We start from the raw sequence: 21642 nt of genomic DNA, 5'->3' as shown, positions 1-21642 counted from the left end.
GATGAGAATCTCCACCACAGCCTCTTGTAATGTCATATCTCTCTCCAATATCATTATTTCAGGCAAATAGAAAAATACAAAGTTTGAGGACATATCTAAGAAAGTTTCTTTCATAACTAGATGTAGACATTTCCCATAGAGGTAAGTAAATGATATAGTTCTGATTCCTCCATAACCCCTTGTTCTACCCCTGTTCCCAATCCACTTTTCCTTTCCTCCACATATTTATATGACCTGGGCTGTCAGGCTACTAGGTGYGAGCTCAGTATCGTCAGGATATTGAACGTAACCTAAATGGAGACTTCAGAAAGCACACATCTAATAATAAAATTGTTTGGAGAAAACTGGGAATTCCAGAGAATATCAGAAGCCTAGAAGGGTAAGTATGATACAGAAAAAACAGACTCAATTCTGGTATCCCAAGGGAAAACACTTCAATGTCAATAGTATGGTTGTCTTCGGAATAAAGAAATGCCCATCAGCATCCTTATTATCTATAGAAAAAAAAAAATACATGCACAAACATTTGACTACTTTCAGGAAGTTTAATCAGGATTAAACACTATTAGCAACTACAAGGCTCAAATACTAAAGGGTATCTGACCATGTCCAACACTGCCAACAGCGCCTCTGGCTAAACTGATTCACTCACACCCAGCCTAAATGAGCCACTGGTTAAAAAAACAACCCAAAAAACCCTTGAAGTCTTCATAATCTGACATTTCATGGAGACGATTACATTACAATTCCCATCATGTTTAGAAATTAGATTTAAAATTGGAGAAACAATGAAYGTAATTCTACTGCCAGGAATTAAAAAAGATAAAAAAACAGTGAAAGTTCTCAGGTTAACAGGACCCTGAAACAAATCCCTCTCTATACATTTGGGATATATTCTCATGCAAGCAGAGACACAAATTAAAACAGTCACTAGCAGGAAACGCTTTTTCCTTTTTCTGTGTTTCCAAAGGAAGCAGAGAATTTGGTGCAAATGTTACCCTTTTCTCAGAGGCAGATTTTTACAGAAGTTAAGGCAAGCAAAAAGTCACTATGTGAAAGCACAGAAAAAACATGCAGCCCATCTCTGTCTATGACAATTTAAATACTTTGCAAAAAAAAMCCCTGAAAATAAGCTTAGACTTTAAATACACCGAATTAAAAATACAGCTACTCATGGGCACATGTTGGGCTAAAACAGCTGCTGGTGTAAGTAGTGCCTGATGCYAGTTTTAAACTGGCTTTGTTGTAGTGGCAGTTACAGTCCTGAGTGGACCCTATGACACAGTGACTGACCTGAGTGCCAAGGGCCAGTGCTGGCCGGTCTACAAGGATCTTTTGGTCACTTTCAGGGATGAAAGTRTATCAATTGTGGCAAAAATCAAGACAAAAACTCAGTAAGTGCTGCTGACCTCTCCCACGTTGCTTTCATACATACTGTATTCCACACAATTACATATTGTACTTTAAACCATTCTTACAGAGATAGTGGTGAAACCAGTCCTGTGACAGCCTGACTCTAATCAACTTCTTTGCCAAACAAATCAGTAAATGGTCCCTGTGAGTAAACCTTGAGCAAAAAGAAAACTTGTACCTGCTGGATGCAGCCACTCACCTGCTTCTGCAGAGATTTAATGGGGAGAGAGCATACTTTGACATCAAACTCCACAGTCACTGAATTTTCCCCAAGGAAAGTACAGTATAGTAGGAGCAAGAAAAAGAAAAATCAAGGGTTTTGATGGTGCACAGACATGCCTATTCACATGCTGCACAAATATGCCCACCGGACACGAGCACTGAGAAATACTCAAACTCATAAGTTTACTCACTTCCACRCAGAACATAACATTTCAAATTAGCAACCACTCAAAAATATACTATATTTAAACATTCCAAAACCAAAGCACTTTGGGTTCCCTCATGCAAGATTTTCTAGTATTTTAGAAGAACCACTGCCTGCCCTGTAAAGTTCCTCTACTTCCTTTGGCTTTTTCTTTTTGAATTTCCCTTTTACTTACTGATAATATTTTGAAGAGGGGGTCTTTTCGGGCTTTCTTTTAAAAATATTTATTTATTGAAACACTCCATTGGAAAAGGGTAGCACCAATACAAAATTATTTCTTTAAATCAAGTCACACATTTCAAGAACATATAATTCCCTTGATAAGAAGTCTGGCAACTTTTGCTTACACACCTTAACTTGCTCCTTTGCATTCTGTAAGATATTTTGAAGTCATTAACAGGAAGTTACCACATCCTCTCTGGTACACAAAAGGAGCCTTCATCCTGCACCCACAGTCAATCTGTGTCATTAATCTGCTGTATGATTCAAGCACATCTGGATTTCTGGTAAGAGCTTATGACCAGTAATAAAAACTAGCTATATATAAACTAGCTCAGTTTGGACTCCTGCATTCATTTGGGAAACTGTCAGCAAAAGCTCTCCCCTTGGTTGCAGCTATATTACTCAGCATGCAGGGATTGTTCGTGGAAACACTTGGTATTTTTAGGCCTGGCCTCTCAATGGGAATTCCACACTGAAAATAAAGGTATCATTTATACACTCAAACCCCGTATTGAAACCTCTGTTACAAATTTACATACAGGGGGTGGAGGGTGAACTGCTCAGCTATAAGCTGGAATTTACAAATGTTTTAAAGCACCTGCTGTAAATAACTACGAATTATGCTCTTGACATGAGTACATGCTTCTCATTTTCTGCAAAGAAAAAGGACTCGGCTCAATACAGGACAGGAGTACATGTAAAATGAATCAATATTCAATGAAAACCCACAAATCTGCTTTTCTAATTTATAGCTCTTGTGTTAGTAGCTTAAATATGCTATTTTAATTTAATTTTAAGGTCAGATACTCTATACTATTATTCTTGATAAAAAGAAAATTAAATAAAATAATGTCTAAAAATATTTCCATGGGCATTAATCATGAATAGAAAGGAATAATCAGGAAGAAGCAAAGATAACTCAGCTGGAATGTTGGAATATTTACCCTCATCTTTCTCTCAGCTGCATGCTCCAACATTAGTGTCAGATAAGGACAGTCATGGACAAAGTTTTTCTTTGAAAATATATTTATCCACTTAACGGCAAACTACTTTTTTTGTGACTGCATGGAAGATTTTGACACTGAGCCTGGAAGAATTTCTGTACTTCCTCACCACCACAGGAGCATAGTTATTAGGAAGGGGATGAAGCAACCACCGTGACTTGGGAGARCATTCCTGTAGCAATTCCTCAGCTCTAGTTTCTGAAGAAAAAAAATGGGTGGGGCGATTGGATTTGTTTCTGGAAAAAGCTCATCTTTTTTTCCAATAAGGTTTTTACTTAGAAGTCTGCATTGTTATTTTGATGAATATTTAGAATAGCTATCAAGAGTCCCAAAAGAAACCGAGCAATGTGTGGACCCAGCAGAGTTTTACCAAGGGAGCAAAGAAGTAACATGACAGTAGTAGAAGACATCCCTTTCTCCACATGTTGGCAGACCTCTGGATGGTTTCCACACATCTGGTCATTGACACAACACAAAAAGCAGCAGTGAGGCTTCATGCACCCACACTGCAGCACCMTCATTAGCCCTCCACAACTTTTAAACACCAAGCAAGCAGAGCTGCAGTTCTGACRTCGGGATTTACATATGAAGCAGAAGGAATGAACCAGGCTTTTTAAAATTCATTGGCCAAACACATTTTTCTCACATGGGCAYGCATAAAGGATAAACTCATGTAGGTTTTCACCAATGCAGGATCACATGAAGTTCCTCAGCACTCCTGAGCACACAGATGGCAACAGTGGTGGAGAATAAGTTTTTCTCCCCCTAGGCAGMCAAAGGTCTATTCCCTCTATCTTCCCATGAAGATCTCATTCCTGTGATTCATGTTTTATGGCTCCTAGGCTAGTGCAGCTCCACAGGCATGAAGTCAGCTGCTTCACAGAGGTTGCATACAGATGAGAATTCCACAGCCTGTACACAACTGGGACCAGGCTCCACTGAACCTGCTGGTGATTCAAAATCAAGAATATGTGCCCTAATCCACTGCATGGGCTTGCTCTACACACAGTTCTTCATGCTCGGCAACGTATCTGCCATATAACTGCACCAGCACAGCCAGAGGATACACACAGTAGCAGGGACACAGAGAAGGACTTGGCCACTACTGAAGGAAATTAATTTTCAGTGGCAAGATATCCAGATGTTAATTACTTTTCAGGATGAATGAAAATCTTACTGTGTCTTCAGGCGTTTCATTTCAGTGATTCATTCACCACAGAGAGCTTTCCTCAGATAAAACTTGTAAGAGGGAAGAGCAGACTGGGCAGCTGGCGATGCTGTTCAGAGTCGTGTCCCTCTGGCAGTGAAAGGCATGGGACCCTGGACAAATACATCTGTATTTCATTAATCTACACCCTGTAGTGCTAGGCACAAATCCATGAGCGGGTGGATCAAAGCTCAAACACTTTAGGGAAGGGCCCTGGTGGAAAACACTGGGTCAGCAGTGCTGTCCGGGGCAACCAGGAAAGCCCCAGCTTCATTGCCCAGTATGATCCTAACTGACCATTCCAAGGACTTTGGACACAATAGTTCCTCAGGCTTTGGAGGTGCCTACACACCTTGGTTAAGCTGTCTCYTAATGCTCCTGTGCCTCTGCTTCATGACTTCGTGGTAGTTGTARCAGCAGTCTCTTATTTTCAAAGGTCTGTTGAAAGAAGTGCAGCAAAAAATGTGGAAGACCCCAAAGACAGTGAAAAATGTGAAAGGGAGGGGGAGAAAAAAGGAAATTATGAAAAAAGCCAGTAGTATCAGTTATAGACTTGCTTGCTGTGAGAGAAGGGCAATTGTTACATTTGTTGGTTACATATGTTTACTTTCTAACCCTTCCCAGTTCTCAAAACCTCTGCCAGATCAGCAACAAMACGAGTCCTTCCGTGTAAACAGAAGTTTTTGCTCTAGAAGTCCAGGTGGAAGACTGTTAAGAAACCTTGCAGAGGATATCAAACCTAATGCGACAGAAGTATAGGAGGTGAAGGGGAGAAAAGGTGTGTGTCATCAGAGGGCACATCAAGGATATTGAGTTTGCTTTGAAAGAAAAAGAGTCAAGTCCCTGTCCAACTCATGAGCACAGCATGTTGTCTTTTCTTTCAGGCAGTCACATTAAGGGGAAGAGGAGCCATAGCTTTTCAAAAGTATCCCACCTTCCTGGTGTCATCCCAGTGAGAATATTCCACTTCAAAGTTAAATGGCTAAAATTCTTTGAGAACAGATTAATCCTTGTGTAAGATGTCAGTTTTTAAAGAGGCACCATTTAAAAAGCAAAGGGTAAGAAGCAAACAACATAAAAAGAGAGTCACGAGAAAGCAAAGGAGGGAGGCAGGGAGGGAAAGGATTCCGTTTTGCCTCTCTACAAAAATTGTTTTGATACAGTATCCCTATTGCATGAATTTTCCATATGCCTGTGTCAGATCCACTATTTCAAGCCACAGAGCTGTCAGATGCTCATTTTTTATGGCAGCCTTACGTGGCAGGCCAACCTTTCTGTTGAATCAGCCAATTTTTCACAAAGTTGGGATCTGCAACTGAGAAAGATGTGCATGCTCCTTTCGCCAAGAAGTCGCAACTTTGCAGCAGAAGTGAGTTGGCAAAGCAAATCACTATCTCTGGTACCTAAAAACTACGAGAATTGGTGCTTTTGCATGGAAAAATACCCACATTATATGCAACATGAAGAACGCTGACTACTCTCCACATATATATGAAGCAAATATCACAATGGAAATGCAGATTTGAATGACCAGATGCTATCACAAATTGGCAATTCTTAAAATAATTGACAAAAAAATCTCACAAACTTTTGTACCTGCTTAACTTTATCTTCAACAAAATGAGGAGGAGACAGACATTTAGCTCATGAACGAATGTCTCAATACTTAAATTAAAACTTAGTTTTGTAACTTGAGAGACACAGATACTTTTTCCTTTAGTCCTATCTGATTAGGAAACTCCATAAACCCACAATTGAAGAGAAAATATCAGTCACATCAGCATCACTTTACAAGGCTGAAGGAGGTGGGTGCACGTTTTTCACCTCACATCCCCAGCATTTAGCATCTGAAACATTATCTCCACTCTCCATGCCTCATATTTTGCTAAAATAAAACTGCCTATTTAAATGCAGCCTAAATGCTAATCAGGATGTAAACATTTAAATAACAGAATGCAGATCCGTTAATCAAAACTGATTACCAGCTTGCTTTCCATTTACTGGGGGCTCTTCTGTAAAATACCGCCTTAGTTACTGTTGCCAAAATTGTGTTTTTAAAGCCTCTTGGAGAAAAAGCTGATTACTTACAACATTGGCTCAAGAGACACATTTTAGGACAGTGTTTCCTAGAAATGTGAGACGGCAATTCACTTGCAGGTAACCACTACTTATATGTGTATCTGCATTAACCCTTTTTGTCATCACCAGGCTTTGGTTTCACCTCCTCTCTTCCTTTTTCCTCATAATAGTAGATTTTAAAACATTTCAAATGTCTGAATGCCCTTGMAGAACTATGTGGTTAGCCAGAAACTTTCAGCTCTGGAAAACACTGACCACTACATCCTTTGCAGGCCAATATTTCCTACCTTTAAAGAAATTAATGTTCAGATTCTCCCGTTTCCAAGTAATTTTAAACAGTTTTTTTTCTAAATTAATGCATCCAGGCTACAGAAGGCCAACACCAGTGAGCCAGGACTGTCACTGGCCATGCTGTGCAACTCATGATTTGCCAGTCAAAACGAAAATCAGAAATGCACAAACAGCTTTTATAATATTTTACCACTTGACTGCAAGACAATACTAAGGTCCACAGGAAAACGCATTCTCATGGCTTSAATCTATCTTCTACCCTCAAGGCTACAAAGTAACACAAGAAAGGAGGCTGGAAGGCATGTGRGGCACGTCAGCTGGCTTATCACAACAAGTTTGCTTTGATGAAAGAGATCTACTGGAAAATCTGGTCAGTGTTTTGCTAAAGCATGGAGGTAGAACTTTCAAAAGAAAAGCTGCTAGAATGTGAATCTCCTACAAACGGGAAAACCAAGAGCTGCTCTGCCCATCCCCCTCTCCCCCCCCCATCAAAAAAAAAAAGAACAAAAGTGCTAAAATTACAGTAGAAGTTGGGAAAATATTCCCATAGTAACTTTTTTTTTTTTTGTACTTCCAAGCAGTCCTAAATGTGTTTATACAGACCTACGAGAAATGCAGCCATATGTACATTTTCTCTTTTATCTTGGAGCTACTGTTTGTAGAATCACTGCCTAAAATAATGGGGTCAGTTTTCAGATACACTGAAAATCCATTACTTGTCCTTGCTTCCTGAGCATGTTACACACAGGTATCCCATCCTTCAAACCTGGCTTCTCCATAGCCAACTTCTTGCCCTGCTTTCTCAAAGTACTATACACATGTTATTCCTGAAGAACACACTTCAGCTGTATTTTTTTGTATCTAAAACTTCGTTCAGCAAACTGAAACATGGGAGATGTTCGCAATATCAAATGTGTGGGAGGTTGAAGAACAGGAGGAAAAATCAGGAAGGAATAAGATGACACTACAAATTTGCCTGTTTCCCAGATGCCCACTATACTGTTTGTCATACTTGCATTAGCAGGCAAGAATGATAGGAAAGAAAAAAGGCACAGAAGAAGAAAAAAAAAGTTGTGATGAAAAATAGAGTCTTAAGGGAGAATGAGTTATTCATTTATTTTTGAAAAGGCATTATAAAAGTCAGTCATAGGATACTGGGAAAACATTAATAATTAAAATCAGTTTTATGCCAAGACCATATCCCACCTGGGTGCCTATGAAAATATCCCATGAGCTCTGGGATGTACCCCATCTGCCCACTCACTCTAGGATAGGATTCTAGCCTAATTAATGAGCTTAAGAGAGAAGATTGACCCTTTCAAGAGGGAAGCAGACCAAACAAAAGAAACTGGCATGCTTTCTTCCACTGCAGCAATGGATTTCAAGTACGTGGACAGGGATGGCAGCCAGGTTCTGCAGCAATCCTGGTACCAGACCTTGCTGAAGGGTCACTGAAGATCAATTGCATTTCATTAATCTGACAAAAGTAAAACCATCCTGTACCAGAACAGCTATTTCTCTTGGTATCTCCAAAAGTTGTATCACCATTTCAGAATTTAAGGGAAAAAAAGGAAACAATCACATAAAGAAGACAGTATTCCGAACATGCTAACGAGCACATATATCTGGATATAACACACATAGGCAGTATTCTAAAACAMAGGTAAGATTTTATTGTCACAGAAATATATTTTGTTTAAAATTAAGAAAAAACACCAGAGGAAAACAAAATTAAATGTTCCATARACTGTTTTCACAAAAAGGTACTATCCCACCTCCTAAAAAATGCATGCAGTACTTCAGACAAATGCAGCAAGCTCCCATTGTAAACTACATAAAATATGTTTGAAAATTACTAAATCATTCCTGCAATAAAGTTTAGTATTTTCACTAAGTCAGTGAAAGTTCCTAATTTGCCTCTCAGCCACAGAAGCACTGCCCTTACACTGAAAAAGGCAATTCTCTTCTACGATTCAAGGCATTAGACTATGCAATGTACCTATTTTGCACTGCCTCTTGACAATGGAGAATTACAGGAATATTTGGGCATATTAGATACTTKGCTGATAAAAATTACAGAATACAGYGTGTTAATACATACGCCATTATGTTTCACAGACCTGTGACAGAAATATGTTCTTTCTGTAAGAAATCCTAAAGCAGGGAGAAAGGTAAAATCCATACATCTACTGAGTACAAGACATGCACTTCTCTTCAAAAAGCACAGTGTCTAGAGGTTCCTTACAGGTAATGGAACTGCAAAACCACCACAGAAATTATATTTTAGGTGCTTCTTCCATGCACTTTTTTTTCCTTTTTCCCGGCTGTGAATTCTGTCTGCGTTGCAACCTTTAGGGTAAGAACAAGCCTGCAATCTCCCATCTGATTTAACAGAGCTCCGTAGTTAAAAACAATGCAATTTAATATTAACTTACCCTACTTCCCAGCCCCAAAAACTAGGCCAAAAATCAGAGGAAATCATGCGCTGTGCTCTGGATATTCCATGACTACCACCACTGGCAAGGAGCAAGCCACATATTTCATAGGTAACTAGGAACACACACACAGTTGTTTTGTAGCGACACTACACCATGGGCTCCTGCTGAACCTCTGCTTCTCCTCCCTGCTGCTCATTCCAAACCTTTCCCAGTTTCCTCCTGCGTTTCATCTCAAGAGGTCTGCCCTGGGATTTGCAGAGGGGACTTGCTGGGCACTTATCTTTTAAACACACAGGAATTCATAGGCAAGAAAGTTCACAGGGTATTTAACATAGGAACATACATTCTCTACTTACTGTTTCTGTTGGTAATCAAAGATGTTAAATCCAGTACACTGCATTAGCCACATGCATATGACAAAGATTAAATTTTCAAGTACACAGACTTTTTTAACTTTGCCTTAATAAAAATCCTCCTGCTTTTCACAACCTGTGGATCCTTACAAAGACGTCTTCTTCAGTCTGCTACCAAAGGTCATATAGGAATTACTAGGTCAGCAGTCTCTGAGCAGTCTCATTCTGAAAGAAGCTTTAAAGGCATTTTAAAAGCTTTCATGTAAAAACAAACAGCACTGCCTCACCTACTGAACCAGAGCTTCTCTACTTCCCCCATAAACGCTTTACTGAAGGCTCAAAAAATCTGCCATGGTGTTTTGTTTTCACTTTCCTTCCTCTTAATGTAAATATTCTGAGTTATAATACATTTAAACAAGTGGTGGGAAAGACTACACTTTGCCCAACACATGTAATTYGGAAACTTAAAGTCCAGTTTACTCATCTGTTCTATTATAGCAAGGAAAAATCTTACTTTTTCAACTAAGAGCCCCAGTTTCTCTCTCCATAATCTCATAAGCCATTACTGAACTAAAATGCTTAACACAGAAGTCCGACATACCAAAGAATGAACCAGCCTAGGAAATTTGTATAAGCAGCTCTCTRAAAATGTGTGCTCTAGCATGTCTCCTTTATGTTTTCCAGCATAAATATTTACAGCAGCTTGCAATTTAAAATCAAATTGTCTGATTGTAAGAAAAAACTCAGAATACACATCATGAAAGGGAACAATTTCTGGATTAGAAACCGAAACAACATAACCCTCAAAACAGAGTCTTTTGCAAAGTTTCCTGARTACATTAACATGGGCTATGAGTGACTGTTTTGAAGGTAGCAAATGACTGTGTTTAGAAAAAAGTAGTTCTCAGCTTTTCAGCAGTTTTGCAAAGGGTTAGGTCAAACAGATGCTCCCACCTAACATACAGACAACTGTGTGGTTACTGAGCTCCCTGCCCAAGGTCCTGCATGCCTGTCCACCCTTGCCCAGGACAGGGAATTCTTTCCACAGGCAAGAATCCTCACCTGGAGTAGCAGACAAGTGTTTGGGACACAATTCCTTTCATGCATAGTACCACAGGCAGATGCAAGTTTGAAGGAAACGGTTACTAYGCTTGCAATCTCTGCTATAGTTTTTATTAAGGAGAATTAATTTGAACAAGGTATTTTTAAATGGTAATAACGTTCTTGGACAGTTTATTGGGCTGCATATATAAGTCAGTGCAGTAACACTACCACAACTACCGAAGCTCAGTGGACTGATATCTTCAAAGTTAGAAAATACTGACAGGAATGAACAGTGAAAAAATGCATAGTTCTGAAGCCCTTAAAAGTCAATTGTGGAAAAACAAGACCACGAGCCTTTGACTGCTTCAAAGCAGCCATTTAAGATGTAGCTGACCACAAATCTGCAAGAAGGCTCTCCTAACCAAGGTTCCCTGGAATTCGCTTTTTACATGTTGATTTCTTATAGTTACATATTAGTGATGGCTGTTGGGTTTTTCATGTTTTACTTTGGTTTTTWACACACAAACATACACACACACACCCTCCCCCCATTTAAAGTCACTTTACATACATACTCATAGCAACCCAAACATCTATTCTGAGATGCAAAGATTTTTTAAAAAACACAGCAAACTAAACAAAAAGCCATATTCTTCTAAATGCTCACAAGAAAGCTTGGTTCTTAGAACATGTAATTGTTCCTGGTCACAAAGGCAACTGCCTGCTGTAATAGAAATACTTGAAAGAACAACTGCTGAAATCTTACTTTTTGTTTCTCTTTTCACAACTACCATTTTCTCCATGACCTCCCTAACACGGTGGAGTTCACACTCAGCAAATGTCAAGTTCTGTAGAATATCTTACTCCATGCTCAATTAGCAATAAAGCAGATACAGGATGTAAAGGTGAGGCAGAATTAAAGACCTGCACTATTTCCATTTCACTGCATTCTGAAAGAAATCTAAACTGGCTCATATACAGCTTTCAAATCCCAGTTCACTACTGCTTGTTTTGTTTCCATAGGAATTCAATTTTTTGACACTACCCTTCACCATTCCTTTCCAGCTCAAGCCTGATATCTAACTGCAATTATAATGGTTTCATATTCCATAAAAATACAATTTGTTGTTTCCTGAAATCAAAAGAGCAGAACTAAGCTCCATCCTCCATTCTTTTATTTTCATCAACATTCTTGCAGGTATTTCTTTGCAATCCTGTTAGCTGGAATACCATTCCTTATCTCCCTCCTTCATGTTATTTTAACTCCCTCTGAAAGCACCTATTTTCACTAGTCTATATCCAGCATATTCTCTTTCTATCATCCCASTTTTCTTTTCCCAATATTTAGTGTGCATATGCAGAAATCTATAAATACATATTCAAAGCAGGCAGTGCCAGCTACAATCATCAAATTTAGTTTTCTGGACCTCCTTTCTAATTTCYTAAATCTTAGCGAAACTCTTTTTCATTCTGAATTATAGTCCCACACCAAGTTTTAGAGGGAGTGTTTTAGTTTTCACTAAGGTGTCAGCTGAGACCAGTTCAGTTTCCTGCTGGCTTACCAGTACAATAGAATCCCTTGAGCGATCCATTAAGAGCCTGCATCACTTGTGAAATTTGGAAATCTGTCAGGAGAAGGAGGGTTCTCGAAAGCAAAGCAAAGAAACCAGGAACAGGGAACACCTTTTGTTATCCTCATGAAACTCTAGATCTGCTTTTGGGCAATTAAAGAAGCTCAAAAAAGCCTGCTGCTCCCAGATGGCAAATAGAGGCTTACAAGATAGCCTGGCCATGAGTTCAAGCAAGAGACTCAAGGCAACCCCTGCCTCTGCACTCTCTGCCTGGCTGCCACTGGCACTGGATCCGGCTCCAGCAAGGGTGTACACCATCAGGGAAAAACCAACCCAGCCCAGAAAGCTAACCCAGAAGATGCTGGTGTAACTTGCTCTGGGTGCTGCTCCTTCTTCCACAGTGGGGCCATCAAACAGACAAGTGAGAAGGGTAACACACCAAGAAGAGCAGCACACATGGGGAACAAGCATCTGAGGTGGGCAGAAGGCAGGACCACTACACCTCCTCCTCTTCCAGCAGCAATGAGTTAAACCCATCTCAAAACCAACTGGGAAATGGTGACATTAAAGATGTTCCTCTCTAGAGACTTTCCCGCCATTTAGTATTCCCTCCTGGCTTCAAGGGCTTTCTCAGCAACAGAGTGAAACTCTGACACATGATAATGAGCACTCACTGATGGGAGAGATTCCCTTCCCCAGAGCCCTGTGCCAGGTCCAGGCAGGGCACACCAGCACATGCTGCCCGGCTCACACAACACAAACCTGCACTGCAGCTTGAGGTCCCAGCATGTCAGTGACTCATAGGTGAAGGTTTGTGGTTCGATACAGTGGAATTTCTTGGGTTTTTAGTTTGGTATTTTAGAAGGTAGGAAGAAAGYTTTAAGAATACCTTTTAAATGTTAAGATTGTGAGGTGAAGCAGCAAGAAGCTGGAGGATGCCAAAAGCAAGGGTGTTTACGCAAATGAAGCCAGTCCACAAACTGTGCTCACTGCTTGGCTCTGTTTACTACCAGCGTCTTCATCATCTTTTCCGTTATTTAGCCACCGAGTGTTTGCTTCACAACACTAACAACTTCATCTGAGTCATTAAAAGCTGATGTGGTACTGGTATCTTCAGTTTGCAGCAGAAAACAGGGCATAGAGACATTATGAGACAGAGAGAGATTAAAAGATGTGCCAAAAGTGTGCCAAAATTTTGGACCTTCATATTATGTCACTTAAGCCTTGATTTTTTTGTTTTTAATGTACTAACACTTTTGCAGTATTTTGCACCAAACTGTCACCATAGTGGAACAACTGTGGTTGCAAAAACTCAGAGCCTGTGTCTCAGGAACTCTGTACCTCAGATTGGGTATCTCAAGTCAGGCAAAATGCAGCACTTACCATCAGTGGGTGGCTGCAAAGGTTTGGTGTAACAGAATCTCTCAGTCTCAACACAAAAAACTCAGTGAGAGGCAGAAATTCAACTCAGCTGTCTCAAGCAACAGTGACCAGTGTTATCCACCCTACTGTTCCCCCCATCCTGCAATCCACTCTCAACAGGCTTTGTCCATCACCTGTGGCTACTAACACAAGACCCTAACCATCACACACACTGAATAGGTCTACACCCTGCTGATTAATTTAGGAACATGGCACAATAAGAGAGGAACAATACAGGCGATATGAAAAGGTGGTAAATTGCAGCTTTAAATTCAGCCTTTCTTACACCATGGAGCATTTTGGACAGTTTTTCACATTTAGACATCATTCACATTACAATAAAATTTAAGGGCTGCAGGCACATTGATACCTGATGCGCAAGATGCTGGACCATACACACCATAAGACACAGACTAAAGATCTGACACCTTARACCAGTAAAACAGAAAAAAAGCAAAAACCAAAACACTATCCCTCCACATCCCAAATGAGAAATACAAGACACACAAGAAGGAGAGTGAGTACAAGAGTACTTCTGATGTACAAGAGATCTGTCTGTTCACTGCACTATGGTAAATTTGCTGGTACTCCAGCTCGTGACAGACCAACAGAGCATGCATTCTCTCTACCTTCATGAGAGATGTCTGGGATTGAAATTCTGTTTGTAGAAGAAATTATACAAAACTATCTGACATACAGAAACAAAAACTGCTGCCAAATCATGAGATATTTCCATAGCAAAGTCACCAAGTCAAAACTCCRACTTCTTGTTCCACATGTTTCACTCTTGCTCCAGAAACTGAAGCAACACACGTATGCAACATCTTTACAGAGACCCACAAGGAAGTCACTAAGGACAGATCACCAGCACCTCCGATGCACCAATATAGCACAGCAGCCCCTCTAGAACATYCTAAAATAGAGCATCGTTTTTGTCTCAGAAACAGTACCAAGACCCAAAAGTCAAATGCACTTTCACATTTCTTTTCAATCAAGCAAGCACAAATTCTAGAAGCAAGCCTTGAGAAAGCTCAACATTTTTATTGTCATTTGATGAAAATCATGAATAAAGCACAGCACACCAATCAATTCATAACTTCTACAGACTACACAACCATACACTAATAAGAAACATCAATCTGTCAGCTTTCAACGTAGACACACTTTTTTCAGCACTGAAAGCACATCACAATTTTAAAACAACACAAAGAGACTTAGCTAACTCACACTTGAGAAGCAGAAGATGCCCAGCTCTTCTGACTTTGGAAGACCAGAACATACACAGCTTTCCAGCAAACTTAAGCATGCTTTTCAGGTTACTGCAAAGCTCTTCAGCAAAGTTACTCATATTATACTTGCATTTCCTTATCAAACGCAAAGCACTAAAAGATTTAAAAGCAGCCATTGAACATTATGGGCCGGTGTGCCATTGTTTCCAAAGAGAAATACTTGACTAAAAAGAACAGCAACAACTTGTTTTCTGAAAAATAACAGAAAGCTTATCTAGAAAGAGATGAAATTCAAAATATTTGTTACAGTTTTGTTTTGGTGAATCACAGCACTGTGCTAAACAGTATACACATAACGAAAGTTATCATTTTAAACTCTACAATTGGGTACTTCTAGGTAAACAAAAACATGAGTTGTTTTTCCTTCTATAGCCTCACAACCATCTGACAACAAACCAAGCCCACTCAGCCCTGCTAAAAGCATGATTCTCTAATGTAACTGTACTTCTGGGAATACATTACAGATTCCATGAAAYGTTTTGTTACATATGTAGATCAATTGGCTATGTAAATACAGGGTGCAACCGCATGCAAAGGAGTCTTTCTGTTAGTCTTAGTGAGTTAAAAAGGTAAAGAAAAATAAGAAAATGCAACCTCTGCATCTCTGAACAAGACAGGTATTTTCCTTTCTTGCAAATATTTTCCTCTTTGTTTTCTGAAAGAGGAATGATAATGCTTTTGATTAGCAACACAATAAATACCCTTAATATTCAAGAGACAACATCAGGAACACCTGCATTGGAACTAAGCTCCAGTCACATCAGTGATGGGCAACCCATGCCAGGCTTTTCCCAGGCATCCCTTTGGCATCCACCTTTGAAACTACTAAGCATTCTCCAGAACTTCCATGCATCCAATCCATACCTTTCTTTCAGACCTGCAAAACTGCAATTTCTCTCAAACTTTAGCCACTCGGCCCTACTGCTGGGGATGAGCACAACTGTTAAGCTGGTCACGAGACTAAGCCGGACACCATGCATGACTCTCCCTATCAAAGCAGCCCACTGGTGATGGAAACATGTTTCACTTTAGGGATGGATTTGCAGCGAGAAGCAGGGAAGGCTGATGTGATAAAACCTAATTGAATAAGAGCTGCACAGCACATATCTTATTGGTACCTTCAGATTCAACATGCTCATTCAGATGCAGATAGGCATCAAAGCCCTAACACATTCACCAAAACAAATGGCCAACTAATTACATTATTTTTATTCGCAAAATAATGSTTCCCATATTCAGTCTTATTGACATATGCTTTTTTTTTCTGCTGTAAAATCAGGTCAATATAGCACTATATTGACTCATCTATAAGCTGACAGTGAAAGGCCACAAAAAACAAAATTATTTTCACTGATCCTAATACTTTAGGGCCACTGCCTTTCTGCCAAAGGCTGCCAGATCTCTCAGAAGTATATAAAATGAGCAAAATCAAGCCACACCACAAAAAGAAGAAGCCTTAAGGTTTCCTGACTAAATTTTACATTTAGCTCGCTATATTAAACAATGTTACTTTTGTAACATTTGTCTTGTCCCCAAGACAATAGGTTGCTTACGGTAAACACAGGTAATATTAAAACCTTCAAAACTCAACCCTACACTGCAGTAAACCTCAAATTAACTAATGCGAGTGTGTGGGGGGAACTCTACGGTTGCTTTTTCCCTGTGTGTTTTCTTGGCAGGAAGTGAGAGATTGTCTTAGGGCTTTTTTAAGGGAAAATACTTTAGGTTCTAGTACTAGGTTGTTTTTTCTCCAGGCTGATTAGGACTGAAAGCACAACCCAAATAACTCATCTAATGCACAACAGAACAGAGAGTTTCGGGTTGTTCAACAGTGATCTCCAAAAAAGTTAAACATTGATGGGCTCTGGGCAAGTCTAGTTAAAGCTCTTGGCAATTTGATTGCTATGGGGCCATGAAAGCAGCTGGGAGCAGGGAAGGAGAAGCCAGGTAAGGCCATGGAGTGTTCTTTGTACATAGTACAAAAGGTGACAGTCAGGTTTAGACAACTTAAAAATAGCTTTTAACCTAAAAACCTGTAAAAATACAGGTTACTTAATCTTAGACTTTGGTCTTTCAGAAGTTACAGAACATACTTTTTTGGTTGCCATGTATGCTGAGTTTCACCTTTGACCATATACATTTATGCATTTTGCACAATTAGTTATCACCAATACTAATTACCATGATTYAAACCACAGTGCTAACCCCCCCCCCCCATTTTTTACAAGTTTTAATGGTTAATTTATAGTATCAATTCAAGATATGTTTAACTCTGCATACAAAAAATAAGCTGTCAGAAAACAGATCTGTGAAATCTTTCAGTTTCCCCAAGTTACAGCAAAAACTGAGGGTTCAAGCAAATATTTTCTGCAATGYTTTTGGAGTCTGATAAAACAACTAAAGAAAGTGAAATCCAGTTTTCCTCATTATCTAGACTAGAAATGGAAATAGTGTATAACTAATGAAAAGTAAACTGATTTTTCAAATCACTTCTAATAACCCATGACAATAGCATTATATGCCCACATTGTGGAAGTTTGCAGCAACCTGTATAGTTTTGACAATCATTTACCTGTTCCAACATAATTTCTAATTATAGGCTTTCTGTATACTGCTATTTCCCTTCTCAACATTTAACCCATCTCAATTCATTCAAGAACTCCATTAGTAGTGGAAAAATAGGAACTGATGAAAACTGCTGTTACAGGGGCTAATAAAAGCTAAATGACTGGAGAAATTACGCAAGGAAACAAAGGCAACTAATTCTTACACAATTRAAGAGTTTAATTAGATTATTTATTTAAGTGAATAGAGAGCTTTACAATAGAGTTAACTCCTATTAAGTTTCAAGCAATACAAGAGTAGGTATCAAGTCAGAGTACTAAAATTAGATCACTCTATTTGATCAGAAAACATAAGCTCAGTTACATCAGCAGCTTGGTTAGCAGCAATATTAAAAACCGAGCTCTGATTTATTACTTCACATTCAGTAAAAAGGACAAATGTAAAATTCCTGATCTGTTAGAGAGAGGTTTATCCATCATACCAAAATGCTACTCAGCACTTCCTGAATAAAGACACTGCAAAAATGTCTTCTCCAGCAGAGACTGTTAGTGGTAGCAATGACAACAGTCTGCAAACACAAGATCTCAGATMCAGCTGGGATACAGCACAAGCCCTTGAGAGACTCTCAGCTGTAAACTAACTGAGACACATAAGGATTTTTATTGTGTTTTGGCATAAAAAAGTCAAAACCAGAATCAAATGCTGCTCCTGCCCCTAAAGCTTTATGTTGATGTTTGTGGTTTTGTAATGGGCTTTTTCCTCTGAAGGGATGCTGCCATACTGCAATTGTAAAATTAACTTAAAAAAGGCTGATGAYAGCTACATGTGAGAGTACAGGTGGAAGCACATTGTCCCAAAAGCTGCATAAAAGGGTGGGAATGGAAGCGTGTTCTCCCTCAACATGCACGTCTGCTCGTCAACCGACTGCATTTTTCCCTTCATTTAATTCCTCTGGGGCAACTTCCACCAATACAGTAACAAATACCCATACGATCAGATTCCTCACATTCACTCTATGGCTTGGTAGAGTGCACTGGGATTTTGTTCAAGGCAATGCCAAGACATGTAAGCTTGCCAATTTGCAGAGCAGGTTTCTCGCCTGCTTGCCCCTTATAGCCAAGCTACCAGGTGGCTGTGCAAAGGCAGGAGAGCGAGGAGACCAAGGTCAAACCTTGCAATGCTCAAGGTATCATGGGTGACAGGTGATAGATAAATAGTGAGAAGCCATGCATGGGAGGAGATTTTGATCYACTCAAAAGCAAGGCAAACTGACAACTATGAAAGAAAAACAACTACTGGCTGCCAGATGTCAAGTTCTTCCATGTCACACCCATTTCCCACCTCCCCCTATATTTCAACTGTAAATTCTCTGATAAGGAAACTGCTTCTTCCTTTGCATTTTCAAAGTTCATGCAGGCTATTGCTGTAAGCTGGAGAATATCAAGAATGCTGTAAAGCACGCAGACAGCAGSCGTAAGGGCTTATTCCAGTTATTTCTCTGCAAAGTAGAGCCGTCTCACAGACAACTGTTAAAACTTGCTTACAAACTACTTTTGGATCAAAACCAACTTCTTAAACACATATTCCTTTAACCTCATAATTGAAACTGCAACTAAGTTTCCCAAGGGCTTYCCTTCTCAACTGAGAGCTACATACCTCTCAGATTTCTGGGATGTATCTGCTTTGTCCGAGGCATTTTCCTCTAGTCTCATGCACCACTTTCTCCTCTCAGAAGTGGAAAGTACAGCAAGCAGAGAGATGGCAGCTCCATAAACTTGTCAAAGGGCTCAGTTAATCCGTATGCTAAAAAAAAACCAGAGAGAGAAAGTTATGAGATGTAGGCATCAATAAAAAAAAACAAAGATACCTATCAGATCCCTTTCATCCTCAAATGCCTATGGAAACTAGCAAGTTCCTAGCTATGATTTGCTAAGGAACCTTTCCTGTCTGACAGCCCAGRAGCAACCCCGGCAGTCGCACTCCGACCACCAGAGTTTAACTGCTGGGACTAAAGTCCTTTACAGCGGGCTTGACTCCCTGCACTCTCACACAGCCAGACAAGATTTCCTTACCGGCTCGACCCAGGTTTCCCGTAGCAGAGTCTCAGACCTCTGGTCCCTTCAGGTAATTTTTTCATGGTGCAACAACAGAGTAACAGCCCAAACTGGTGCCTCTGAGGAGGGATCCTCAAGGATCCTCCAGGCTTTTACACCCTCACAGTCTTAGGTGTGCCACATTCTGGGGTCTTTCAGCTGAGTCCTCGGCTCCTGCTGTGTCCCTAGTCACCTGGCTGGGCCGAAGACCCCAGTGCCCTTTGCTGTGCAAAGGGTCTGCGGCACCAAATCCTGGCCTCTGGCCCCGGGCTCCTGCTGCACAGCCCGCACTGAAAGGAYTCCTCAACAAGTTTTATGGAGTCAAGTGTTCCAGTATCTTAAGAAAACCAYGTGAGGCTGAAACTCCTTTTAGGCTTACTCAGGAAGCATGAGAAAACTAAAACACTTTTCCACATTTGTCAGCTGTTTTCTAGCCAGAAAACATCGCTCAACAACCCTGTCCTATGCAAACAAATCCAAAAAATTAAACAAAATTTGGCATCAGGCTTTCAGATACAGACCTTCAGCTTGGGTGGGGGAGTGCAGAGAGGAGGGCAAACACACAAAACATCATCCTATTTGTAACATTAACTACCTACAGAATCCTTACACGGAGCATGCAAGTTTGGAAGAATTCCCCATGGGATATTTCTGCCAAAATATCAGTCTACAGAAGAGGATAACACTAGCTCTTGACCAACCTGCACTTTCTTAGTTTTCAAACATTCTTAGGGATTGCTAACAGTTTAATGAGCATTTTGTTCAGATTCTGAAATCATACAGGATGTGAAATCTCTCAAAGATCTACGTTAAACTACTTATGCACAAGAACTTTAAAAAGAAAATGACTGGTATAATTACACTTTTSCATCTAAACAAAATTAAAAACTAGTAAGTTTCTATTTCTTTCTACAGTAATACTACTTCATGTTAACAGGTTTCATTTATTTTGAAAACTCTAGGAAGAATWTTTTAAAAAGCTATATGAACTCTGGAATGGCCCCTAAAATGGGCGAAATTGATTAAGGACAACTAGCCGAAGAAGGAAGGATGTGGATATTTTAGCATTTGCTGTAAGTAGTAATTTAGGGGCGCTTATTTTGTTTTTCAAGACAACCATGTTTTCCTGAAAATTTAATTCAAACCAAATTAAAATAGACTACTTGCATCCATCCCTTCAGTCTACATACTATTGAGGAATATAATAATTAAATTTTAATGTTTCTTTTGTCTGCTGCTGCATAAAAGGACCTAAACAGGAGGGGTAAAAACTACTGTGACTGACACAAATGAAAGCTTGAAAATGTTATTCTGACTAAATGATTCTTCACTAGGGTATTACTGCATGTTGAAAGAAAAAGAGGGAAAAATACAAAACAGAGCATGGTGCCTGTCAAGCTGTTAACTTGTACCACTTCATCTGCAAGTATAACAGAAATATTCAGAAATTAAATAAAATCTTATGCTAACAGGTCAATTTTCCAGGTCTTGGGCATGAACTGGAAATGGAGAAAAGTGGCTGGACGGCTTGAAGCGACCAGTACTCCCTGAGTACCAGTTCCCTTTCCTCAGGCTGGACTGGGAAAGTCCCTAGGGCTGGGCTGAGGTTTCTAAAGACGMTAATAAACACCGTCACTTCTTTACACAAGTAACTTGGAGCGAGAGTTTGAAATCCCTGGGTTCTCCGTATATGAGAAGCCTTTCCCGACGCTTCCCTGCAGCACAAATGACATCTTACTGATGCTTTAAAGCCACGAAGCTTCCCCGCTCTCCAGCAGGACCCTCTCCCTCAGGGAAGAGATGGCCGTGTGAGAGCCACGGCAGAAACACCGGTCAGGACCCACGCCAAAAGTCATTCCCTACTTCGCTTGAACAAGAAAAAAAAGTCAGGACCCACGCCAAAAGTCATTCCCTACTTCGCTTGAACAAGAAAAAAAAAAAAAAAAAAAAAAAAAAAAAAAAAAAAAAAAAAAAAAAAAAAAAAAAAAGAGGGGGGAGAGGAAGACACGGGCCTTTGCGATCGCAGCGGTCACATCCACCCGTATTCACCGAAAAATGGGGGAGCGGGGCGGGAGGCAGCCCGCCCGGGGGGCCGGGGAGCCGCCGGAATGCGCGAGCGGGACTGCGAGGGGAAGGGAAGGGGAAGGGAGGGAGGCAAAAAATCCATGAATGAATAAAGAGGGAGGAGCCTGGGAAAACCCCTCTGCAACGCCGCACCGAACAA

At 40.1% G+C, this 21642-nt stretch overlaps 1 protein-coding gene across 3 annotated transcripts in view; it reads right to left on the bottom strand.

Annotated features, from left to right (window-relative positions):
• Positions 1-21642, bottom strand: part of HIVEP1 (HIVEP zinc finger 1) — a 121973-nt gene that overhangs the window by 98604 nt on the left and 1727 nt on the right. For all 3 annotated transcript variants that reach the window (XM_057370446.1, XM_057370443.1, XM_057370444.1), the window contains exon 2: positions 18982-19128. In XM_057370446.1, coding sequence (XP_057226429.1) covers positions 18982-19021 — 40 coding nt within the window. In that variant the 5' untranslated portion in view covers positions 19022-19128. The remainder of the gene's footprint in view (positions 1-18981; positions 19129-21642) is intronic.

Source organism: Malurus melanocephalus, unplaced genomic scaffold (assembly GCF_030028575.1).
Source record: "Malurus melanocephalus ecotype Western Australia unplaced genomic scaffold, MMel_1.1 scaffold_126, whole genome shotgun sequence".
Taxonomy (NCBI): domain Eukaryota; kingdom Metazoa; phylum Chordata; class Aves; order Passeriformes; family Maluridae; genus Malurus; species Malurus melanocephalus.
This window is presented reverse-complemented; position numbering and strand designations above follow the sequence as displayed.